Source organism: Leptodactylus fuscus, chromosome 5, assembly GCF_031893055.1.
Source record: "Leptodactylus fuscus isolate aLepFus1 chromosome 5, aLepFus1.hap2, whole genome shotgun sequence".
In the NCBI taxonomy this organism is placed as follows: Eukaryota; Metazoa; Chordata; class Amphibia; order Anura; family Leptodactylidae; genus Leptodactylus; species Leptodactylus fuscus.
In genome coordinates this window covers 16,403,831-16,429,441 of record NC_134269.1, presented here as the reverse complement: position 1 = coordinate 16,429,441, position 25,611 = coordinate 16,403,831, and the positions used below count along the sequence as shown (strand labels likewise).

At 47.9% G+C, this 25,611-nt stretch overlaps 1 protein-coding gene across 1 annotated transcript in view; it reads left to right on the top strand.

The window, feature by feature from the left end:
- Nucleotides 1–25,611, top strand: part of LOC142204431 (venom factor-like) — a 105,840-nt gene that overhangs the window by 19,893 nt on the left and 60,336 nt on the right. The window contains 6 exon segments of the mRNA XM_075275743.1: nucleotides 1,991–2,106; nucleotides 3,960–4,106; nucleotides 5,276–5,479; nucleotides 20,784–20,987; nucleotides 23,186–23,347; nucleotides 24,198–24,327. Of these exon segments, the coding sequence (XP_075131844.1) occupies nucleotides 1,991–2,106; nucleotides 3,960–4,106; nucleotides 5,276–5,479; nucleotides 20,784–20,987; nucleotides 23,186–23,347; nucleotides 24,198–24,327 (963 nt within the window).

Sequence of the window (25,611 nt, the reverse complement as noted above, 5' to 3'; positions counted from 1 at the left end):
TTCCATGGTGCTGTACATTATTATATTAATCCCATGGTGATCTGTACATTATTATATTAATTCCATGGTGCTGTACATTATTATATTAATCCCATGGTGCTCTGTACATTATTATATTAATTCCATGGTGCTGTACATTATTATATTTATCCCATGGTGCTCTGTACATTATTATATTAATTCCATAGTGCTGTACATTATTATATTAATTCCATGGTGCTGTACATTACTATATAAATTCTCTGGTGCTGTACATTATTACATTAATTCCATGGTGCTGTACATTATTATATTACTTCCATGGTGCTCTGTACATTATTATATTAATTCCATGGTGCTGTACATTATCATATTAATTCCATGGTGCTGTACATTATTATATTACTTCCATGGTGCTGTACATTATTATATTAATTCTCTGGTGCTGTACATTATTATATTAATTCCATGGTGCTGTACATTATTATATTAATTCCATGGTGCTGTACATTATCATATTAATTCCATGGTGCTGTACATTATTATATTACTTCCATGGTGCTGTACATTATTATATTAATTCTCTGGTGCTGTACATTATTATATTAATTCCATGGTGCTGTACATTATTATATTAATTCCATGGTGCTGTACATTATTATATTAATCCCATGGTGCTTTACATTATTATATTAATTCCATGGTGCTTTACATTATTATATTAATTCCATGGTGCTTTACATTATTATATTAATCCCATGGTGCTGTACATTATTATATTAATTCCATGGTGCTTTACATTTGGGGGTTACATACAATACACAGAATATACAGGTAGATATAATACTGACAGTGACCGACTGGCACGGTGGGGTAGAGGGCCCTGCCCGCAAGAGCTTACAATCTATGGGGGAAGGGGCATAGAGACAGAAGGAGAGGGGGAGAATTGACTATACGAGTGTTCGGTCTGGAAATTATAGAATAGATTTCCATTTTTCCATTTTTTTTTTACCTAACCACAGTCGGTGAAAAATAACTGGACACTGGCCTAAACTCCCACTATGTGAATAAGTCCTTGCATTGTATTTACATTGCTGAATTATTAACCATTCTGTGTTCTGGGGTTACAGATAGATGAAATGTCTCTGTAGTAGTCTATATGCATAGCTCCCAACTGTCCCAGATCCGGCGGGACTGTACCGATTTTAGACTGTTGTCCCGCTGTCCTGGACAGCTTACAACTTGTCCCGCTATACCCCTGAAGTGTTTTGCTTGTGAAAAAAACTTTTCCTCGATCAACTGACTCTTACCCAGGCTAAAGAGTAAACACTGTACTCAGAAGGACATTTCTGACGTCAGGTGGTTACATGGTATTCTCTAGTCACGTGACTGGGTAGGTGTGTCTTATAAGAAGATCCTTCCACATGAAGAAAAGTTGTATCCTGTGCAGTGGAAGAACATGGAGAGATGTGGGGTGCAGGGTGTACTGTGTGTGGGGGGAGATTTGGGGTGCATGGTGTACTGTGTGTGGGGGGGAGTGGTGGGGTGCAGGGTGTACTGTGTGTGGGGGGGAGATGTAGGGTGCAGGGTATACTGTGTTTGGGGGGGAGATGTGGGGTGCAGGGTGTACTGTGTGTGGGAGAGAGGTGAGTTGCAGAGTGTACTGTGTGTGGGGGGACATGTGGGGTGCAGGGTGTACTGTGTTTGGGAAGAGATGTGGGGTGCAGGGTGTACTGTGTGTGTGGGGGACATGTGGGGTGCAGGGTGTACTGTGTTTAGGGAGAGATGTGGGGTGCAAGGTGTACTGTGTGGGGGGGGGAGATGAGGGGTGCAGGGTGTACTGTGTGTGGGAGGAGATGTGAGTTGCAGAGTATACTGTGTGGGGGGGACATGTGGGGTGCAGGTTGTACTGTGGGGGGGAGGTGTGGTGTGCAGGTTGTACTGTGTAGGGGTGAGAGTTGTGGGGTGTAAGGTGTACTTATTTTGTACTTTTTTGCTGCTTCTCTTTCAGGCAGTGATTTTGTGGAATCTGAGCTGGATAATATTTTTATTGTGGAATCTCCATATAAAATTCTCTATACAAAAACATCCAACTATTTTATGCCTGGATTGACGTTTGATGTTATGGTAAGTGCATCGATTTTATATTAGATTTTGCAGAATTGAATTTTTCCAATTCTGTTGGTATTATATTTTACTAGCCTCTGCCCGCAATTTTGTCTGCGTGTTGTTGATGTCAATGATCCGCCTATGTTCAGCAAATTGCTGCTGTCGATGATCCACTTGTTCCGGTGTTTCAGCAGCTCTCAAGCTGTCCTGCTGCTGAACTTGCTCCTCGTGCCATGACCGTGATCGTTCCAGAATCTCAACAGGTGACTGGGACGCCATAATGAGCGTGTTGTTGGCGTCAATGATCTACATGCTTCGGCATTTCGGCAGCTCTAAGAGCCACTTCACACCTAGCTTGCTCAATCCTCCTCAGCTCCACTTGAGGAGAACTCTGTGACTTCTGGCTTCCTTCATAGCCCTCGTTGTTTTAGAATTTTGCAACAAATTAGATTTTCTTTTTCCCAGCATGTGTAAAATTGGCAAACTGCCAATTTGGATTAAATGGGTTATCCACTGTCAGCACTGCCTGGAGCAGATCAGAAAATATGTAAATGCGTGTACACAATGGACTCGGTGTTATCTGTGTGTTTACATAGAGAGATAGAGCTGAGATTTAATTTTCTTATAAATATAAAAAAAAGTAACCTACATAACATAACCAAATTATGATAGTCAACATTGCAATGTGCTCTGTAAGGGCCCGTTCACATGGGCATAGAGGGGGGGGGGGGGGAATTATGGCGCGTAATCCAAGTCATAATCCGCCCCTTCACAATGGTGGTGTATGGAGACCGCCAGGCTACTTTTTTTCATGAGGGCATGTTGTCGCTTACATAAAAAAGAAGCAGGCTGCCCTTTCTTCAGGTGGATTCCGTGGCTTGTTGAGCCGTGGCGTCCGCCTCGCAGCAGCAACCACCAGAGTCGGCCCATTCATTTGAGCCTACTCTGGAGGGGGAAGCCGCAACAGTCGTGGCAGGCGGGTTTTGGCCCGAGAGTGACGTGGCTCCCCGCGTCACTCTCGGTGCCAAAATCCGCCATTACACCCCCCCATGTGAACTAACCCTAACATGGTGTTGGCAGTTTAATATGTGTGGGGGAGGTCGTAGACTCCCTTTAAAGGGATCCTATCTTTCAAACACATTTTTTTCTAACTAACACGTCGGAGTAGCCTTAAGAAAGGCTATTATTCTCCTAGCTTTCGTTGTCTTCTCCGCACCGCCGTTTGCTTGAAATCTCGTTTTTTGTCGGTATGTAAATGAGGTCTTTCACAGCACTGGGGGCGGGCCCAGGCACTCAAACAGCACTAGGGCATCTCCAATGCTGCCAGAGAACTCTCCAGCAACACCTCCATCTTCTTCTGGAACAAGGTCTTCACTGCATCTTCTTCCGGCGGTGACTTCTAACTTCTAGGCCTCGGACCTAGGGCAAAGCCGACTAAATAGTCCAAATTTAACGGATGAAAATAAATAACGGTGTCACATGTAGAAGATACAGGTTCCTGTGTCCTTCTAGCACCACCTGACCAGCCTTTCCACCAATAGACCATAGACCATAACATAAAAGCGCTTGAGGTTTGCAACAATTGTGGGTTTGTTGGTTTGTTTTTTTCAATTCTGTCTTATTCAGATTTTTCCAGCTTCCTAAAGCATTGTACATAATATTAAATTAAATTCTGGTACCACAATTTGTCACAAACTAAGACAAACAAACAACAACAAAACACCTCATTAAAAATCCAGAAAAAAAAAGTTATGGCTTTTGGAAGGCAAGGAGTAATGAATTGAAACACAAAACCTAAAAATGGTTGTGGCAGGAAGGGGTTAAGAGATTTAAAAAAAAAAAAATCTAAGTTGTTCCTTTACTGTGGTTAGGTGTTTGTTACTAACCCCGATGGGAGTCCGGCAGACGGCATCCCTGTTATAGCAGAGCTGGGAAACGTCCAAGGAATAAGTCAGAGAGATGGAAGCATAATACTGACCCTGCAAACAAATCCTGACCTTCATACGCTGCATGTAAAGGTAATGGGGTAATAATAGTAATAATAATAATGTGAATGTGTGATTAAAAAATTGGTTTTTAGTTCTGAAATGTTGACATGCTGATGTTCGTATAGGCTCTGTTCACATCCACCATTAGCTATTCCATCAAGATTTCTGTGTCTTAGGCTAAGAGGCACTGAGTAGTTGTTTGGGTAAGGTGTGATGAAGAAGGGCACTGAGTAGTTGTGTGGAGAGACTGGACCAATGACACCAGGGGTACTGTAAAGAGCTGGGTATTGGTCAGCACTGCTGGATCAAACACCACCAGGGGTACTGTAAAGAGCTGGGTATTGGTCAGTACTACTTGATGAAATGCCACTAGGGCTACTGAAAAGAGCTGGGTATAGGTCACCACCGCTGGATCACATAACCACCAGGGGAACTGAAAAGAACTGGGTATAGGTTAGCACTGCTGGATCAAACAACACAACCAGGGGTATTGAAAAGAGCTGGGTATAGGTCACCACTGCTGGATCACACAACCACCAGGGGTACTGAAAAGAGCTGGGTATAGGTTAGCAATGCTGGATCAAACACCACCACCAGGGGTACTGAAAAGAGCTGGGTATAGGTCACCACTGCTGGATCAAACACCACCAGGGGTACTGAAAAGAGCTGAGTATTGGTTACCACTGCTGGATCACACAACCACCAGGGGTACTGAAAAGAGCTGGGTATAGGTCACCACTGCTGGATCACACAACCACCAGTGGTACTGAAAAGAGCTGGGTATAGGTTAGCACTGCTGGATCAAACAACACCACCAGGGGTACTGAAAAGAGCTGGGTATTGGTCAGCACTGCTGGATCACACAACCACCAGGGGTACTGAAAAGAGCTGGGTATTGGTCAGCACTGCTGGATCAAACACCACCAGGGGTACTGAAAAGAGCTGGGTATTGGTCAGCACTAAGCATCTGAAGTAATGGTCAGATACTTTGGTGGTTGTAGGCTAGCATTATCAGGCTGGGAAGGGCCAAAAAACATGGGCCTTTTGAGACTGGTAAATTGCAGCTGTATTTTGGTTATTCTCAAAAAAAGAACGGGGTTCCCCATGCCATTTTCATAAGTTGATGAGAAAATCAATATACAGCACAATATTACTATTATACTCACTATAGATGTTTATTTCCTCCTCTCTACTTTTAGGTATCAACAGCAGTTGAAACATTAACCAAGGACCAACAAGCTTCCGCCACCATGGTGGCCTCGGCGTACAATCCCATTAATGGAAATTACTTACATATTGGGGTAAAAAGAAAATGTACACCAGGAGAAAATGCAGTGTTTATCTTCACGATCAGAAACAAGGACACCAGTGTTCAAAACCAGATCGACCATATCCACTATGTGGTAAGCGCTCTTAATTCTTTTCGGGCTTCAGCCTTGTCAATTTCTGGATTTATAACATTGGGATCTATTTCACAGTGTGATGAAACAGCGCTGCTTTACTAAATTCACATTTACTATTTAAAAACATTTCTCTGTTTTACACCAATCGTTTTTGGCAATATTGTAACAAGTTCTCCATTTCCCTGCAGCGCCTCAACAGATGAATTGAAGAATTGCACTGTGCTAACTGGAATTTATGGACTGTCCATGTCATTCAAGGGTATGCCAGGTCCTCCAGAGGAGGGAATAACAAGGGCTGCTAATGTACCCCTGCAAAGCGTTATTACTAGAGATGAGCGAACACTAAAATGTTCGAGGTTCGAAATTCGATTCGAACAGCCGCTCAATGTTCGTGTGTTCGAACGGGTTTCGAACCCCATTATAGTCTATGGGGAACAGATACTCGTTAAGGGGGAAACCCAAATCCGTGTCTGGAGGGTCACCAAGTCCACTATGACACCCCAGGAAATGATGCCAACACCTCTGGAATGACACTGGGACAGCAGGGGAAGCATGTCTGGGGGCATCTAACACACCAAAGACCCTCTATTACCCCAACATCACAGCCTAACAACTACACACTTTACACACTCAATACCACCTCTCTGACAGTAGGAAAACACCTTGAAACATGTGTATTTGGCACTTGCAGTGAGGAGAGCTTGTCACCAGCAGTGAATTTGGCCCTTGTAGTAAGTTGAGGTTGGCACCAACATTTGTTTTGAAAATCAGGGTGGATTGAGCCTCTAACCAGCAGAGTTTGGGCAAATTCATGGTGGAGGGAGCCTCTAAACACCCCAGTTTGGGCAAATTCATGGTGGAGGGAGCCTCTAAAAACCCCAGTTTGGACCAATTCATGGTGGAGGGAGCCTCTAACCAGCCCAGTTTGGGCAAATTCATGGTGGAGGGAGCCTCTAAAAAACCCAGTTTGGACCAATTCATGGTGGAGGGAGCCTCTAACCAGCCCAGTTTGGGCAAATTCATGGTGGAGGGAGCCTCTAACCAGCCCAGTTTGGACCAATTAATGGTGGAGGGAGCCTCTAACCAGCCCAGTTTGGACCAATTAATGGTGGAGGGAGCCTCTAACCAGCCCAGTTTGAACCAATTCATGGTGGAGGGAGCCTCTAAACAGCCCAGTTTGGGCAAATTCATGGTGGAGGGAGCCTCTAAAAAACCCAGTTTGGACCAATTCATGGTGGAGGGAGCCTCTAACCAGCCCAGTTTGGACCAATTAATGGTGGAGGGAGCCTCTAACCAGCCCAGTTTGGACCAATTCATGGTGGAGGGAGCCTCTAAACAGCCAAGTTTTGGGAAATTCATGGTGGAGGGAGCCTCTAACCAGCCCAGTTTGGACCAATTCATGGTGGAGGGAGCCTCTAAACAGCCAAGTTTTGGGAAATTCATGGTGGAGGGAGCCTCTAACCAGCCCAGTTTGGACCAATTCATGGTGGAGGGAGCCTCTAAACAGCCCAGTTTGGGCAAATTCATGGTGGAGGGAGCCTCTAAAAAACCCAGTTTGGACCAATTCATGGTGGAGGGAGCCTCTAATTAGCCCAGTTTGGACCAATTAATTGTGGAGGGAGCCTCTAACCAGCCCAGTTTGGACCAATTAATGGTGGAGGGAGCCTCTAAACAGCCCAGTTTGGGCAAATTCATGGTGGAGGGAGCCTCTAACCAGCCCAGTTTGGACCAATTAATGGTGGAGGGAGCCTCTAACCAGCCCAGTTTGGACCAATTAATGGTGGAGGGAGCCTCTAACCACCCCAGTTTGGACCAATTCATGGTGGAGGGAGCCTCTAACCAGCCCAGTTTGGACCAATTCATGGTGGAGGGAGCCTCTAAAAAACCCAGTTTGGACCAATTCATGGTGGAGGGAGCCTCTAAACAGCCCAGTTTGGGCAAATTCATGGTGGAGGGAGCCTCTAAAAAACCCAGTTTGGACCAATTCATGGTGGAGGGAGCCTCTAACCAGCCCAGTTTGGACCAATTAATGGTGGAGGGAGCCTCTAAACAGCCAAGTTTGGACCAATTCATGGTGGAGGGAGCCTCTAAAAACCCCAGTTTGGACCAATTCATGGTGGAGGGAGCCTCTAACCAGCCCAGTTTGGACCAATTAATGGTGGAGGGAGCCTCTAACCAGCCCAGTTTGGACCAATTAATGGTGGAGGGAGCCTCTAACCACCCCAGTTTGGACCAATTCATGGTGGAGGGAGCCTCTAAACAGCCAAGTTTGGACCAATTCATGGTGAAGGGAGCCTCTAAAAACCCGTTTGGACCAATTCATGGTGGAGGGAGCCTCTAACCAGCCCAGTTTGGGCAAATTCATGGTGGAGGGAGCCTCTAAACAGCCCAGTTTGGGCAAATTCATGGTGGAGGGAGCCTCTAACCAGCCCAGTTTGGACCAATTAATGGTGGAGGGAGCCTCTAACCAGCCCAGTTTGGACCAATTAATGGTGGAGGGAGCCTCTAACCACCCCAGTTTGGACCAATTCATGGTGGAGGGAGCCTCTAAACAGCCAAGTTTGGACCAATTCATGGTGGAGGGAGCCTCTAAAAACCCCAGTTTGGACCAATTCATGGTGGAGGGAGCCTCTAACCAGCCCAGTTTGGACCAATTAATGGTGGAGGGAGCCTCTAAACAGCCAAGTTTTGGGAAATTCATGGTGGAGGGAGCCTCTAACCAGCCCAGTTTGGACCAATTCATGGTGGAGGGAGCCTCTAAAAAACCCAGTTTGGACCAATTCATGGTGGAGGGAGCCTCTAACCAGCCCAGTTTGGACCAATTCATGGTGGAGGGAGCCTCTAAACAGCCCAGTTTGGGCAAATTCATGGTGGAGGGAGCCTCTAAAAAACCCAGTTTGGACCAATTCATGGTGGAGGGAGCCTCTAATTAGCCCAGTTTGGACCAATTAATGGTGGAGGGAGCCTCTAAACAGCCCAGTTTGGGCAAATTCATGGTGGAGGGAGCCTCTAACCAGCCCAGTTTGGACCAATTAATGGTGGAGGGAGCCTCTAACCAGCCCAGTTTGGACCAATTAATGGTGGAGGGAGCCTCTAACCACCCCAGTTTGGACCAATTCATGGTGGAGGGAGCCTCTAACCAGCCCAGTTTGGACCAATTCATGGTGGAGGGAGCCTCTAAAAAACCCAGTTTGGACCAATTCATGGTGGAGGGAGCCTCTAAACAGCCCAGTTTGGGCAAATTCATGGTGGAGGGAGCCTCTAAAAAACCCAGTTTGGACCAATTCATGGTGGAGGGAGCCTCTAACCAGCCCAGTTTGGACCAATTAATGGTGGAGGGAGCCTCTAAACAGCCAAGTTTGGACCAATTCATGGTGGAGGGAGCCTCTAAAAACCCCAGTTTGGACCAATTCATGGTGGAGGGAGCCTCTAACCAGCCCAGTTTGGACCAATTAATGGTGGAGGGAGCCTCTAACCAGCCCAGTTTGGACCAATTAATGGTGGAGGGAGCCTCTAACCACCCCAGTTTGGACCAATTCATGGTGGAGGGAGCCTCTAAACAGCCAAGTTTGGACCAATTCATGGTGAAGGGAGCCTCTAAAAACCCGTTTGGACCAATTCATGGTGGAGGGAGCCTCTAACCAGCCCAGTTTGGGCAAATTCATGGTGGAGGGAGCCTCTAAACAGCCCAGTTTGGGCAAATTCATGGTGGAGGGAGCCTCTAACCAGCCCAGTTTGGACCAATTAATGGTGGAGGGAGCCTCTAACCAGCCCAGTTTGGACCAATTAATGGTGGAGGGAGCCTCTAACCACCCCAGTTTGAACCAATTCATGGTGGAGGGAGCCTCTAAACAGCCAAGTTTGGACCAATTCATGGTGGAGGGAGCCTCTAAAAACCCCAGTTTGGACCAATTCATGGTGGAGGGAGCCTCTAACCAGCCCAGTTTGGACCAATTAATGGTGGAGGGAGCCTCTAAACAGCCAAGTTTTGGGAAATTCATGGTGGAGGGAGCCTCTAACCAGCCCAGTTTGGACCAATTCATGGTGGAGGGAGCCTCTAAAAAACCCAGTTTGGACCAATTCATGGTGGAGGGAGCCTCTAAACAGCCCAGTTTGGGCAAATTCATGGTGGAGGGAGCCTCTAACCAGCCCAGTTTGGACCAATTAATGGTGGAGGGAGCCTCTAAACAGCCCAGTTTGGGCAAATTCATGGTGGAGGGAGCCTCTAACCAGCCCAGTTTGGACCAATTCATGGTGGAGGGAGCCTCTAACCAGCCCAGTTTGGGCAAATTCATGGTGGAGGGAGCCTCTAAAAAACCCAGTTTGGACCAATTCATGGTGGAGGGAGCCTCTAACCAGCCCAGTTTGGGCAAATTCATGGTGGAGGGAGCCTCTAACCAGCCCAGTTTGGACCAATTAATGGTGGAGGGAGCCTCTAACCAGCCCAGTTTGGACCAATTCATGGTGGAGGGAGCCTCTAACCAGCCCAGTTTGGACCAATTAATGGTGGAGGGAGCCTCTAAACAGCCAAGTTTTGGGAAATTCATGGTGGAGGGAGCCTCTAACCAGCCCAGTTTGGACCAATTCATGGTGGAGGGAGCCTCTAAACAGCCCAGTTTGGGCAAATTCATGGTGGAGGGAGCCTCTAAAAAACCCAGTTTGGACCAATTCATGGTGGAGGGAGCCTCTAATTAGCCCAGTTTGGACCAATTAATTGTGGAGGGAGCCTCTAACCAGCCCAGTTTGGACCAATTAATGGTGGAGGGAGCCTCTAAACAGCCCAGTTTGGGCAAATTCATGGTGGAGGGAGCCTCTAACCAGCCCAGTTTGGACCAATTAATGGTGGAGGGAGCCTCTAACCAGCCCAGTTTGGACCAATTAATGGTGGAGGGAGCCTCTAACCACCCCAGTTTGGACCAATTCATGGTGGAGGGAGCCTCTAACCAGCCCAGTTTGGACCAATTCATGGTGGAGGGAGCCTCTAAAAAACCCAGTTTGGACCAATTCATGGTGGAGGGAGCCTCTAAACAGCCCAGTTTGGGCAAATTCATGGTGGAGGGAGCCTCTAAAAAACCCAGTTTGGACCAATTCATGGTGGAGGGAGCCTCTAACCAGCCCAGTTTGGACCAATTAATGGTGGAGGGAGCCTCTAAACAGCCAAGTTTGGACCAATTCATGGTGGAGGGAGCCTCTAAAAACCCCAGTTTGGACCAATTCATGGTGGAGGGAGCCTCTAACCAGCCCAGTTTGGACCAATTAATGGTGGAGGGAGCCTCTAACCAGCCCAGTTTGGACCAATTAATGGTGGAGGGAGCCTCTAACCACCCCAGTTTGGACCAATTCATGGTGGAGGGAGCCTCTAAACAGCCAAGTTTGGACCAATTCATGGTGAAGGGAGCCTCTAAAAACCCGTTTGGACCAATTCATGGTGGAGGGAGCCTCTAACCAGCCCAGTTTGGGCAAATTCATGGTGGAGGGAGCCTCTAAACAGCCCAGTTTGGGCAAATTCATGGTGGAGGGAGCCTCTAACCAGCCCAGTTTGGACCAATTAATGGTGGAGGGAGCCTCTAACCAGCCCAGTTTGGACCAATTAATGGTGGAGGGAGCCTCTAACCACCCCAGTTTGGACCAATTCATGGTGGAGGGAGCCTCTAAACAGCCAAGTTTGGACCAATTCATGGTGGAGGGAGCCTCTAAAAACCCCAGTTTGGACCAATTCATGGTGGAGGGAGCCTCTAACCAGCCCAGTTTGGACCAATTAATGGTGGAGGGAGCCTCTAAACAGCCAAGTTTTGGGAAATTCATGGTGGAGGGAGCCTCTAACCAGCCCAGTTTGGACCAATTCATGGTGGAGGGAGCCTCTAAACAGCCCAGTTTGGGCAAATTCATGGTGGAGGGAGCCTCTAAAAAACCCAGTTTGGACCAATTCATGGTGGAGGGAGCCTCTAATTAGCCCAGTTTGGACCAATTAATTGTGGAGGGAGCCTCTAACCAGCCCAGTTTGGACCAATTAATGGTGGAGGGAGCCTCTAAACAGCCCAGTTTGGGCAAATTCATGGTGGAGGGAGCCTCTAACCAGCCCAGTTTGGACCAATTAATGGTGGAGGGAGCCTCTAACCAGCCCAGTTTGGACCAATTAATGGTGGAGGGAGCCTCTAACCACCCCAGTTTGGACCAATTCATGGTGGAGGGAGCCTCTAACCAGCCCAGTTTGGACCAATTCATGGTGGAGGGAGCCTCTAACCAGCCCAGTTTGGACCAATTAATGGTGGAGGGAGCCTCTAACCACCCCAGTTTGGACCAATTCATGGTGGAGGGAGCCTCTAAAAAACCCAGTTTGGACCAATTCATGGTGGAGGGAGCCTCTAAACAGCCCAGTTTGGGCAAATTCATGGTGGAGGGAGCCTCTAAACAGCCCAGTTTGGGCAAATTCATGGTGGAGGGAGCCTCTAACCAGCCCAGTTTGGACCAATTAATGGTGGAGGGAGCCTCTAACCAGCCCAGTTTGGACCAATTCATGGTGGAGGGAGCCTCTAAACAGCCCAGTTTGGGCAAATTCATGGTGGAAGGAGCCTCTAACCAGCAGAGTTGTGGGAAAGCAGGGTGGAGGGAGCCTCTAACCAGCAGAGTTGGTGGAAATCAGGGTGGAGGGAGCCTCTAACCAGCAGAGTTGGGGGAAATCATGTTGGAGGGAGCCTAGTATTAGCAGAATTGTGCAACGCTTATGGTGGATGAGTATGAGGATGCGGAGGAATTGGAGAGGTTGAGTACAGACATGGAGTTTCATGTTGGGGTGCTTTACACAGGTGGGCACAAAAATGAAGGCTCTATCCAGTGGTGGTTCATTTTTATCAAAGTGAGCCGGTCGGCACTCTCAGCTGACAGACGGGTGCGCTTGTCAGTGATGATGCCACCGGCTGCACTGAACACCCTCTCAGATAGGACGCTGGCGGCAGGACAGGACAGCACCTCCAAGGCATATAGGGCAAGTTCAAGCCACAGGTCCAACTTCGACACCCAATACGTGTAGGGCGCAGAGGGGTCGGAGAGGACAGGGCTGTGGTCGGAAAGGTATTCCCGCAACATGCGCCTATACTTCTCACGCCTGGTGACACTAGGACCCTCCGTGGCGGCACTTTGGCGAGGGGGTGCCATCAAGGTGTCCCAGACCTTAGACAGTGTGCCCCTCGTTTGTGTGGACCGGTGAGAACTTGGTTGCCTACTGGAGGAACTGCCCTCCCTGCCGCCACTGTCACATGCTGGAAACATCTCCATCATATTCTGCACCAATTGCCTGTGGCAAGCATTGATGCGATTGGCCCTCCCCTCTACCGGAATAAAAGACGAGATGTTGTTTTTATACCGGGGGTCAAGGATAGCAAAGATCCAGTACTGGTTGTCCTCCATGATTTTGACAATACGCTTGTCGGTTGTAAAGCACCCCAACATGAACTCAGCCATGTCTGCCACAGTGTTAGTTGGCATGACTCCTCTGGCCCCACCGGAAAGTTCAATCTCCATTTCCTCCTCATCCTCCATGTCTACCCATCCGCGCTGCAACAATGGGACGATTCGAAGTTGCCCGGAAGCCTCCTGTATCACCATCACATCATCGGACAACTCTTCTTCCTCCTCCTCCTCCTCCTCCTCCTCCTCCATTAAACGCAGTGAAGCGGACAGATGTGTGGACCTACTCTCCAGCTGTGACGGATCGGATGCTATCCCTAACTCCTCTGTGTGATCTGAGTTATCCCTGATGTCAATCAGGGATTCTCTCAGAACACACAAGAGCGGGATTGTAAGGCTCACCATCGCATCCTCAGAGCTCACCCTCCTTGTGGACTCCTCAAAGACCCGTAGGATGTCACAAAGGTCTCTCATCCATGGCCACTCATGGATGTGAAACTGAGGCAGCTGACTTTGTGGCACCCTAGGGTTTTGTAGCTGGTATTCCATCAAAGGTCTCTGCTGCTCAACCACTCTATTCAACATCTGAAACGTTGAGTTCCAGCGTGTGGGGACGTCGCACAAAAGCCGGTGTTGTGGCACATGCAGGCGTTGCTGGAGAGATTTTAAGCTAGCAGCGGCTACTGTCGACTTGCGAAAGTGGGCGCACATGCGCCGCACTTTCACCAGTAGCTCTGGAACATTGGGGTAGCTCTTTAGGAAACGTTGCACCACTAGGTTGAAGACGTGGGCCAGGCATGGAACATGTTGGAGTCCGGCAAGCTCCAGAGCTGCTACCAGGTTCCGGCCGTTATCACAAACGACCATGCCTGGGCCCAGGTGCAGCGGCTCAAACCATATTGCCGTCTCATCGAGGAGGGCATCCCTCACCTCGGAGGCAGTGTGCTGTCTGTCCCCCAAGCTGATCAGCTTCAGCACAGCCTGCTGACGTCTACCAACGCCAGTGCTGCAACGTTTCCAACTCGTAGCTGGGGTCAATCTAACAGCGGAGGAGGAGGCGGTGGCGGAGGAGGAGGCGGAGGAGGAGGCGGTAGAGGAGGAGGAGGAGGGGGGTGTTCTTCTCGTGTCCCTGCCAGGAATGTTAGGCGGGGAGACGAGGTACACCGGGCCAGTTTGGGAAGCAGTCCCAGCCTCAACTACATTTACCCAGTGTGCCGTCAGTGAAATGTAGCGTCCCTGTCCGCATGCACTTGTCCACGCGTCGGTGGTCAAGTGGACCTTTGTGCAAAGCGCGGAACTAAGGGCCCGCCTGATGTTGAGTGACACGTGCTGGTGCAAGGCGGGGACGGCACACCGGGAGAAGTAGTGACGGCTAGGGACGGCATAGCGAGGTGCCGCAGTTGCCATCAGGTCCAGGAAGGCGGGAGTTTCAACAAGCCGGAACGCCAACATCTCCTGGGCCAGCAGTTTAGCGATGTTGGCGTTCAAGGCTTGCGCGTGTGGGTGGTTAGCAGTGTATTTCTGCCGCCGCTCCAATGTCTGAGAGATGGTGGGTTGTTGTAAAGAAACGCCTGATGGTGCCTTTGATGGTGCAGGAGAAGGAGATAAGACAGGACCAGGGGAGGATGAGGTAGAAGTCAACAAAGTGGCGGAGGCAGATGAAGTGGTGTCCTGGCTCGTCCTCTGGAGTGCATCGCCAGCACAGTCAGCAGTGGCAGTGGCAGAGGCAGAGGCAGAGGCAGTGGCAGTGGCGTGAACGGCAGGCGGCCTTTGTCCTGCCGTTGCTGCCTGCCACTGATTCCAGTGCTTGGATTCCAAATGACGGCGCATTGAAGTGGTGGACAGGTTGCTCTTCTCAGAGCCCCTAATCAATTTCGAGAGGCAAATTGTGCAGACAACACTATATCTGTCCTCGGCGCATTCCTTGAAAAAACTCCACACCTTCGAGAAACGTGCCCTCGAGGTGGGAGTTTTTCGGGGCTGGGTACGAACTGGAACATCTTGGGAGATTCCGGGTGTGGCCTGGCTTCGCCTAAGCTGCTGACCTCTGCCTCTGCCTCTAGCTACCCTTTTTGGTGCTGCACCTGCCTCAACATCCACACTACTTTCCCCGCTTGACATCCCCCCTGTCCAGGTCGGGTCAGTGTCCTCATCATCCACCACTTCCTCTTCCAACTCCTGTCTCATCTCCTCCTCCCGCACAATGCGCCAGTCAACTGGATGCCCTGACGGCAACTGCGTCACATCATCGTCGATGAGGGTGGGTTGCTGGTCATCCACCACCAAATCGAACGGAGATGGAGGAGACTCTAGTGTTTGAGCATCTGGACACAGATGCTCCTCTGTTAGGTTCGTGGAATCGTGACGTGGAGAGGCAGGTTGAGGGACAATGAAAGGAGCGGAGAACAGCTCTGGGGAGCAGGGACAGTTTGGGTTATTGTTCTGTAAAGCTTCGGAATTTTGGGAGGAAGGAAGACAAGACTGTTGGGTAATAGGAGGAGAGGAGGCAGAGTCTGACTGGCTGCTGGACAATGTGCTGTAAGCGTTCTCTGACAGCCATTGCAAGACCTGTTCCTGGTTCTCGGGCCTACTAAGGTTTGTACCCTGCAGTTTAGTTAATGTGGCAAGCAACCCTGGCACTGTGGAGTGGCGCAATGCTTGCTGCCCCACAGGAGTAGGCACGGGACGCCCTGTGGCTTCACTGCTACCTTGCTCCCCAGAACCATTCCCCCGACCTCGCCCACGGCCTCGTCCACGTCCCTTTCCGGGAGCCTTGCGCATTTTGAATTCCTAGTTAGAAATTGGCACTGTATACCAGTAGTAAAAATTGTGGGTGCACGTAACCCCAATATATTCTTTGAATTCCCAGTCAGACACTGGCACTATATGGCAGTAGCAAGAAATGAGGGTATTTGTATTCCCAATATACTCTTTGAATTCCCAGTCAGACAATGGCACTGTATACCAGTAGTAAAAATTGTGGGTGCACGTAACCCCAATATATTCTTTGAATTCCCAGTCAGACACTGGCACTATATGGCAGTAGCAAGAAATGAGGGTATTTGTATTCCCAATATACTCTTTGAATTCCCAGTCAGACAATGGCACTGTATACCAGTAGTAAAAATTGTGGGTGCACGTAACCCCAATATATTCTTTGAATTACCAGTCAGAAACTGGCACTATATGGCAGTAGCAAGAAATGAGGGTATTTATAACCCCAATATATTCTTTGAATTCCCAGTCAGACAATGGCACTGTATACCAGTAGTAAAAATTGTGGGTGCACGTAACCCCAATATATTCTTTGAATTACCAGTCAGAAACTGGCACTATATGGCAGTAGCAAGAAATGAGGGTATTTGTATTCCCAATATACTCTTTGAATTCCCAGTCAGACAATGGCACTGTATACCAGTAGTAAAAATTGTGGGTGCACGTAACCCCAATATATTCTTTGAATTACCAGTCAGAAACTGGCACTATATGGCAGTAGCAAGAAATGAGGGTATTTATAACCCCAATATATTCTTTGAATTCCCAGTCAGACAATGGCACTGTATACCAGTAGTAAAAATTGTGGGTGCACGTAACCCCAATATATTCTTTGAATTCCCAGTCAGAAACTGGCACTATATGGCAGTAGCAAGAAATGAGGGTATTTGTATTCCCAATATACTCTTTGAATTCCCAGTCAGACAATGGCACTGTATACCAGTAGTAAAAATTGTGGGTGCACGTAACCCCAATATATTCTTTGAATTACCAGTCAGAAACTGGCACTATATGGCAGTAGCAAGAAATGAGGGTATTTATAACCCCAATATATTCTTTGAATTCCCAGTCAGACAATGGCACTGTATACCAGTAGTAAAAATTGTGGGTGCACGTAACCCCAATATATTCTTTGAATTCCCAGTCAGAAACTGGCACTATATGGCAGTAGCAAGAAATGAGGGTATTTGTATTCCCAATATATTCTTTGAATTCCCAGTCAGACAATGGCACTGTATACCAGTAGTAAAAATTGTGGGTGCACGTAACCCCAATATATTCTTTGAATTACCAGTCAGAAACTGGCACTATATGGCAGTAGCAAGAAATGAGGGTATTTATAACCCCAATATATTCTTTGAATTCCCAGTCAGACAATGGCACTGTATACCAGTAGTAAAAATTGTGGGTGCACGTAACCCCAATATATTCTTTGAATTCCCAGTCAGACACTGGCACTATATGGCAGTAGCAAGAAATGAGGGTATTTGTATTCCCAATATACTCTTTGAATTCCCAGTCAGACAATGGCACTGTATACCAGTAGTAAAAATTGTGGGTGCACGTAACCCCAATATATTCTTTGAATTACCAGTCAGAAACTGGCACTATATGGCAGTAGCAAGAAATGAGGGTATTTATAACCCCAATATATTCTTTGAATTCCCAGTCAGACAATGGCACTGTATACCAGTAGTAAAAATTGTGGGTGCACGTAACCCCAATATATTCTTTGAATTCCCAGTCAGAAACTGGCACTATATGGCAGTAGCAAGAAATGAGGGTATTTGTATTCCCAATATACTCTTTGAATTCCCAGTCAGACAATGGCACTGTATACCAGTAGTAAAAATTGTGGGTGCACGTAACCCCAATATATTCTTTGAATTACCAGTCAGAAACTGGCACTATATGGCAGTAGCAAGAAATGAGGGTATTTGTATTCCCAATATACTCTTTGAATTCCCAGTCAGACAATGGCACTGTATACCAGTAGTAAAAATTGTGGGTGCACGTAACCCCAATATATTCTTTGAATTACCAGTCAGAAACTGGCACTATATGGCAGTAGCAAGAAATGAGGGTATTTATAACCCCAATATATTCTTTGAATTCCCAGTCAGACAATGGCACTGTATACCAGTAGTAAAAATTGTGGGTGCACGTAACCCCAATATATTCTTTGAATTCCCAGTCAGAAACTGGCACTATATGGCAGTAGCAAGAAATGAGGGTATTTGTATTCCCAATATATTCTTTGAATTCCCAGTCAGACAATGGCACTGTATACCAGTAGTAAAAATTGTGGGTGTATATAGCCCCAATTCTATTGCTAGGGGACTTGCAGGGTATTTCTGGGGTGAAGGTGGGGGGGCACACCGTTGGAACGGGTATCGGGGTATATATCGGGTATACGGGAATACACTGACAGTGTATTCCATTCAGGATCCTGGGAAAGCTGGGTTGCGGCGATTGAGCCCGTCAGTGCCACGTTACACTGACAAGCTTCTCCCTGGAATTTAGCTCTTACAAGAGCTGTTGGTTGTCTTCTCCTTCCTATCCTAGCCTGTCCCTGCCTACCCAGAATCTAAGCCCTAGCTAGCTGGACGGAAACCTCCGTCCTCGGTGAATTGCAAGCTCAGAATGACGCGAACCTGGGCGGCGCTGTTCTTTTAAATTAGAGGTCACATGTTTTCGGCAGCCAATGGGTTTTGCCTACTTTTTTCAACGTCACCGGTGTCGTAGTTCCTGTCCCACCTACCCTGCGCTGTTATTGGAGCAAAAAAGGCGCCAGGGAAGGTGGGAGGGGAATCGAGTAATGGCGCACTTTACCACGCGGTGTTCGATTCGATTCGAACATGCCGAACAGCCTAATATCCGATCGAACATGAGTTCGATAGAACACTGTTCGCTCATCTCTAGTTATTACTCACTAGCTATAACCCGCGACTTCAGCGGCGGCCCCCTGATGCCTGCGCAAACCACCTGCAGCATGACCCGTGGGCCCCAACGCCCCTCTACTTGTGGCCAGAGCGGGCCTGCCCGCAGTATCTTGTCCCCACCCATCTCTGCCCACAGTATCTTGTCCCCCCCATCTCGGCCCCAGTATGTAGTCCCCCCCATCTCTGCCCCCATTATGTTGTCCCCCTATCTCTTCCCTCAGTATGTTGTCCCCCATCTCTGCCCCCAGTATCTTTTCCCCCATCTCTGCCCCCAGTATTTTGTCCCCATCTCTGCCCCCAGTATCTTCCCCCCCCCCTTCTCTGCCCCCAGTATCTTTCCCCCCATCTCTGCCCCCAGTATCTTGTCCCCATCTCTGCCCCCAGTATCTTTCCCCCCATCTCTGCCCCCATTATCTTGTCCCCCATCTCTGCCCCCAGTATCTTTCCCCCCATCTCTGCCCCCAGTATCTTGTTCCCCCCATCTCTGCCCCCAGTATCTTGTCCCCCCCATCTCTGCACCAGTACCTTGTCCCCCCCAATCTCTGCCCCCAGTATATTGTCCCCCACATCTCTGCCCCCAGGGTCTTGTCCCCCCCATCTTTGCCCCCAGTATCTTGTCTCCCCCATCTCTGCCCCCCCATCTCTGCCCCCCAGTCTCATGTTCCCCCATCCCTGCCCCCACCCCCTACATCGTCCCCTGTGTAGTATCTCTCACCTTTGTCTCTCTCTTCTGCTCCCTCTGCTGGCTGCCTGCACACACTGCTCCTGCTGGTCCCTGTGGCGTTTATGTAGCCGAGCAGGCCAGGCGTCATAGCAACCAGACGCCGGACCTCGCTGTGCCTCATACAGGACACAGACAGGCAGCAGGAGAAGTGTGTGGAGCAGAGGAGACACAGGAGCAGAGGAGAGAGCCAAAGGTGAGAGATACTACACGGGAGACGATGTAGGGGGGGGGAACTGAAGCTGGGGTCCTGTGGACCCCGACCTCGGGACACCTCCTCCTCCTCCTCAACTTGAGAGCTTCGGCCTTCGAAGTTGCGCTCTGCACAGGTAACAATTGAGAGTCCGGGGGACTGGGGTGTACATTAGTAATAAAGCTTTCTAATATTGATGGCCTATCCTTAGGAGTAGCATGGCTTCCGACATTACAGGAGCTGCACTGTTCCCCAACATCTGATCTGCCAGGTTCTCCTGCAGATCTAATTCCGATGGCCTACTAAGAATAAGTCATTAATATTAGAAAGTAGATAACCCCTTTAACCAGTGCAGAGAATGTAGGAAATGTCCTGGTAAGCCTGATTCTTCCCTGGATAATCCCTTTAACAATAAATCAACAATCAACTCTCCGTATCATTAAATAACGGAGGTCCCTCCGATGCTTTTCTGTAAAACCAGCCATGACCCTGTCAAGAATTGAGCTAGGGTCGATCCACATCACGTTCTGATCATATGTTACAGAAATCTGCAAAAAGGAGAAGAACACATGGAAACGCAAGCAAACAGATGGCCATCTGTTCACAGAGTCAATGTTAAAGAGGACATTTCACCAACTCCACCAGTTTAACATCTGTTAATAGGTCCTTCTCCACTGATTTTAGCCCCCACCATTCCTGAGCAACAGCCGCAGTTAGTTTTGACGCTTGATATACTGTTAAGGTCAGGTGGGCGGTGTCAGGCAGGGTGTGTGTGTGATTCAGAGCTCCAATCAGAGGCAGCCAGAGCTCAGAATCCCACCCCTTTTCTGCTCCTGGCTGACACCGCCCTCCTGACAGTGCAGAGCCTAAATAGAACATCAGCATTGATTGCTTGGGAATGGTGAGGGCTAGAGGGAAAATTCCAACTGTGCCAGAATCAGTAGAGAATCAGCTATTAAACAATGTAATTAGGTGGACATGTTAGAGGACATTGAAAATGTAATGTGAATGCCCCCCCCCCCCCCATAACATTTATGACCTCTTTTACATTGGGATATCCACCAGTTGTTTCCAAATACCTCCTGGATGTCTCCAAATAAGTGTATAAACAGTACATGACTGTAGGATTTAATGGGTATCGAGCAATGAATCGATAGCAATAATCTTTTATGGGATGAATGATGACTTGTAGTAACCGCAGTCACTGCTGTATAAAATCGTTTCCATCTTTGTTCTCTAATATTACTTTTTTTTTTTTTTCTATAGATAATAAACAAAGGCAAAATAATGAAGGTGGGGACACAAGAGAGGGCGAAAACCCAGGCCCCTACTTATATGACACTGCCTATAACCGAACAATTCATCCCATCATTTCGCATTTTGGCGTACTATAGCGTGACAACTACTGTAGGCAAGGAAATTGTGGCTGACTCAGTTTGGGTTGATGTGGACGATATCTGTATGAGAACGGTAAGATATTTCACCAATAGAGAAAATTGTATCAGTAGTATTGTATGTGATGTGTCCCTACTTGATTGATAGGGGGCTGACAACTGGCCCTCCAACCCATCAGCTGTATGGAGACCCTGCCCTATACATTATACAGGAACAGAAGCAGAATGGTCTGTCCTCTGTATAGCGGCTGGACGCTCATTGAAGTCAGTAGCCTGGATCACCCCTTTAATTGAATTGGCCCCACTTCCTTTACCCTTGATCATGGATCTTTGTCTCCACACAGAAAATGTGTCACAAAAAAGAGGCTATTTTATTAAGCCAAGTTTTTATGAGAAACACATTTATTGAGAATTTTTTATTTCATTTTTGATTTCCCCACCCACTGCCTGCACCGAGCATGTCTAGAAAACTCTTCCATAGACCTCAATGAGTCGACACTAGACTATTGCTGCCTATGGCCAGTTTGCTGTCCTAGCTAGGGTTGAGCTGATCTTGAGGTTTCAGGAGGGTTCAGGATCGTTTTTAAAATCCGATTTTCAATCATTTTCCAGCTGATCGTCGAGGATCGTCGATCGGGATGCGATCTTTCACGATCCTGATCACTCAACCCTAAATGCAATATGCAGGGGTGTAACTACCATAGAGGCAGCGGAGGCGGCTGCCACAGGGCCCGGGGCATTAGGGGGCCCGGTGACAGCCGCTACCACTGCGTTGTTTTTTTAAAAAAAATAGGCCGTTATGGGCCCTATTTACTTGCCGATCCTGGCTGGGCCGGGATCGTTAAGTGACACCGCGGGCCCCACAAATGCTATCATTATACTCGGGGGTCTTTGCAGACCCCCGAGTATAATGATCAGCGGATCGGGAAAGGTAAGGGAACATAACAAACACTGTTACTTATCTCTCCACGATCCTGCCTGGCCTCCTTCCTACTTGTCTGACATCTCTGACGTCACATGAACCCAGCCTGCGTCCCAGGTCATGTGACGTCCGACGTCATTTCATAAGGACGCCAGTGGAGAAGACAGCGTAGGAGCCGGGGACAGGTAAGAAACAGTAATTTTTTATGTTTTTATTCCCCCGGGTCTCCAATTATTATACTCTGGGGTCTGAAAAGACGCCAGAGTATAATAATTGTTTATGGGTGTCCACTATGGGGTATAATACTGTGTGCAGGGGGCCACTATGGGGTATAATACTGTGTGCGGGGGCCACTATGGGGTATAATACTGTGTGCAGGGGCCACTATGGGGGATAATACTGTGTGCAGGGGACACTGTTGGTGATGATACTGTGTGCAGGGGCCAGTAAGGGAGATAATACTGTGTGCAGGGACCACTATGGGGGATAATACTGTGTGCAGGGGCCACTATGGGACATAATACTGTGTGCAGGGGCCACTATGGGGGATAATACTGTGTGCAGGGGCCACTATGGGGGATAATACTGTGTGCAGGGGCCAGTAAGGGAGATAATACTGTGTGCAGGGGCCACTATGGGGGATAATACTGTGTGCAGGGGCCACTATGGGGCATAATACTGTGTGCAGGGGCCACTATGGGGGATAATACTGTGTGCAGGGGCCACTATGGGGGATAATACTGTGTGCAGGGGCCACTATGGGGGATAATACTGTGTGCAGGGGCCACTATTGGGCATAATACTGTGTGCAGGGGCCACTATGGGACATAATGCTGTGTGCAGGGCTTACTAAGGGACATAATAGAGTGCGGAGGTCTTCGACGTCGGTGTCGGTTGGGGGGGGCCATGTCAAAAGTTTGCCACGGGGCCCCGCCATTCCTAGTTACGCCACTGGCAATATGTCATAGGTAGCGTTGAGCCGATCTTGAGATTTCAGGATCATTTTTAAAATCCGATTTTCAATCATTTTCCAGCCGATCGCGATCACGATCATGAAATTTGCTCGATCGCCGATCGGGATCCGATCTTTCACGATCCCGATCGCTCAACCCTAGTCCTAGCATTATATAGAAATGACCTTACCAAGAGCATGTGACTGTATACAACCTTACTTGGAATGCAAAACCTGGTGTACATGTTTAGATACTCCTTCCCCATCCACCCCCCATCCCCGTTCCAGAATTACTCTTGGTTAGAAAGATGGAGGGTTCAATCTACACCCATTGAAATCCATAGAGCTTGAAAACCTATCCATCAACTCTACATATTATTTAATGGCTGGTTTCCTACAGCTGTCGATAACAGGAGAAACCGACAAAGACAATGCTGCTAAGAAACCTGGAGCCGGAATGAAGCTGAAAATAGAAGCAGATCATAAGGCTACAGTTGGACTGGTGGCTGTGGATAAAGGTGTCTATGTCATCAACGATAAACTGAAGATCTCCCAGAGCAAGGTGAAAAAATAATGAAGGGAAATGTATTCCAAACTAGAGATGAGCGAGTACTATTCAAAATGGCCATTTCGAATAGCATGCATAAGAATTAGAGATGAGCGAGTAGTGTTCGATCGAATACTACGGTATTCGAAATACTCGTACTCGATCGAACACTACTAGCTGTGCAAACCTTAAGGTTCGATGCAGAACCAGCGTTGATTGGCAGAATGCTATACATTCTGCCAATCAACGCTGGTTCTTCTCTTACCTTTAGAAGTCTTCCGGCCTAGGCAGGCCTAGGCAGAGCCAACTGCGCATGCGTGGGCATGCCCTCGCATGCGCAGTCGGCTCTGCTCAGGCATCGGGCCGGGCAGAGCCGACCGTGCATGCGCAGTCGGCTCTGCCTAGGCCCCGATGCCTAGGCAGAGTGAATTCCAGCCGGAAGACCCCGCGGGGGCGCTGCACCGGGAGATGACTTCAAGGGGAATCCAGCCCGACCGTCACTCGTGGACTTGGTAAGTATAATTTAATCGAATTTTGCGTACCCCTGAAACGAGCATTTCCCCCCATAGACTATAATGGGGTTCGAAATCCGTTCGAACAGCCGAACAGTGTGCGGCTGTTCGAATCGGATTTCGAACCTCGGATATTTTAATGTTCGCTCTCATCTCTAATAACAATGAATGGAAGCGGCCAGCACGCAGACTTTGCCGCCGGCTGCTTAACCCTCTTCGTGCCGGTTGTGTCCATTAATTCCTATGGGTGCATGCTATTTGAAATGGGAGTTTCGAATTGTACTTGTTCATCTCTAAAAAATACTAGTTGTTCAAAAGGAAATGCCCACTGAGTCATTTTTCTTTCCTTTAAGATCTGGGACTCGATTGAAAAATATGACATTGGCTGTACCCCAGGAAGTGGTGCCAACGCAGCGGGGGTCTTCTATGATGCTGGTCTGGCCCTGCATACAAACTTCAAGGTGTCAACTCCTCAGAGATCAGGTTATAGACTTAAAGTGTTCTCTATTTTTTTTTTTTTTCTGGAATTGAGTAGGAATTGGTGAAATGAGTCAATCAGTGATCACAAAAGTTCTCGGTGTTCTTCTGGACACCCATGCCGTTTTGGTTTCCACGTAAAATTCTTCAGCATACCCATGGTATGACTTGAAGGCACCGTCATGCTTGTTCTTGGACCGACTATCGATAGTTCTGCCTTTCTTTGTAAATATGAAAATAAGTTCTTCGTAGAAACAATACCATTGTCTTGATCCAAAGTGGTAAGCTACAACCGCGGAGATCCAAAGACTACATTTCCATATTGACAAAATAGGCGATATCTTGGCAATGGAGAAACGGATTCACAGGGGGGAAATACTGGGAGGTCAATAGAGTTGAGCCGATCTTGAGATTTCAGGATCGTTTTTAAAATCCGATTTTTGTTCAATTTTCACCATTTTCCCGATTGTGAAATTTGCTCAATCACCAATCGGAATCCGATCTTTTCCGATCCCGATCGCTCAACCCTAATGTTAGCTTTTCCCACAATGCTTGTTCAGTAGCCAAGCATTGTGGGAACTAACATGAGACCTCGATCCCGCCTAAAAAGATCGGGACCGGAATTTCGATTGCAATCGTGAAATTTGCTCAATCGCCGATCGGAATCCGATCTTTTCCGATCCCTAGAGGTCAAGACTCTTCCCTACCAGCTCATGGCTTGGAAGAGGTTGAAGTGGATGATGGTTAGACTAGACTTCTCCACTCAAAGTGGAGGACACTGATGCAAACAGCCAAGTGCCAGTGATTGTACCCGGTATAAAGAGTTGACAAATGTTTTAAGCAAAGGTTCCCCATTTGACAAGATGCATAAGAAGGCAATCATCGAGACTGGAATAATCCATGTGCCCGTAGAGAGTTCCTCTTATTTACGATGAGGTGTAAGCCGTGCCATAAATCAGATGCATCCTCTGCACTAAAATCTACAACAGCTCCAAGCTGGCATAGGTTATAGGAAACTGACATTAATGATGAATCTAATAAACATGCCCCATTTTTAGAAAATGGTGAGGGCTGGTGTGGTACAGGGTCAGCCAAAGGGGCTTACTCTTAGATATGGATTCCATTCCTAGCTGATTGATATCACACCTTTACCCTTCAGACGCTGGCAGACTTGATGCCTGCATACAATACACATCACCATCTTGCATAAAAGTGTAAAGTTTGTTATCTCGGCAGGGAAGATCGTAAAGGGATGTATTGTGTATTGTAAGTTTTCTATCAGACAGTATG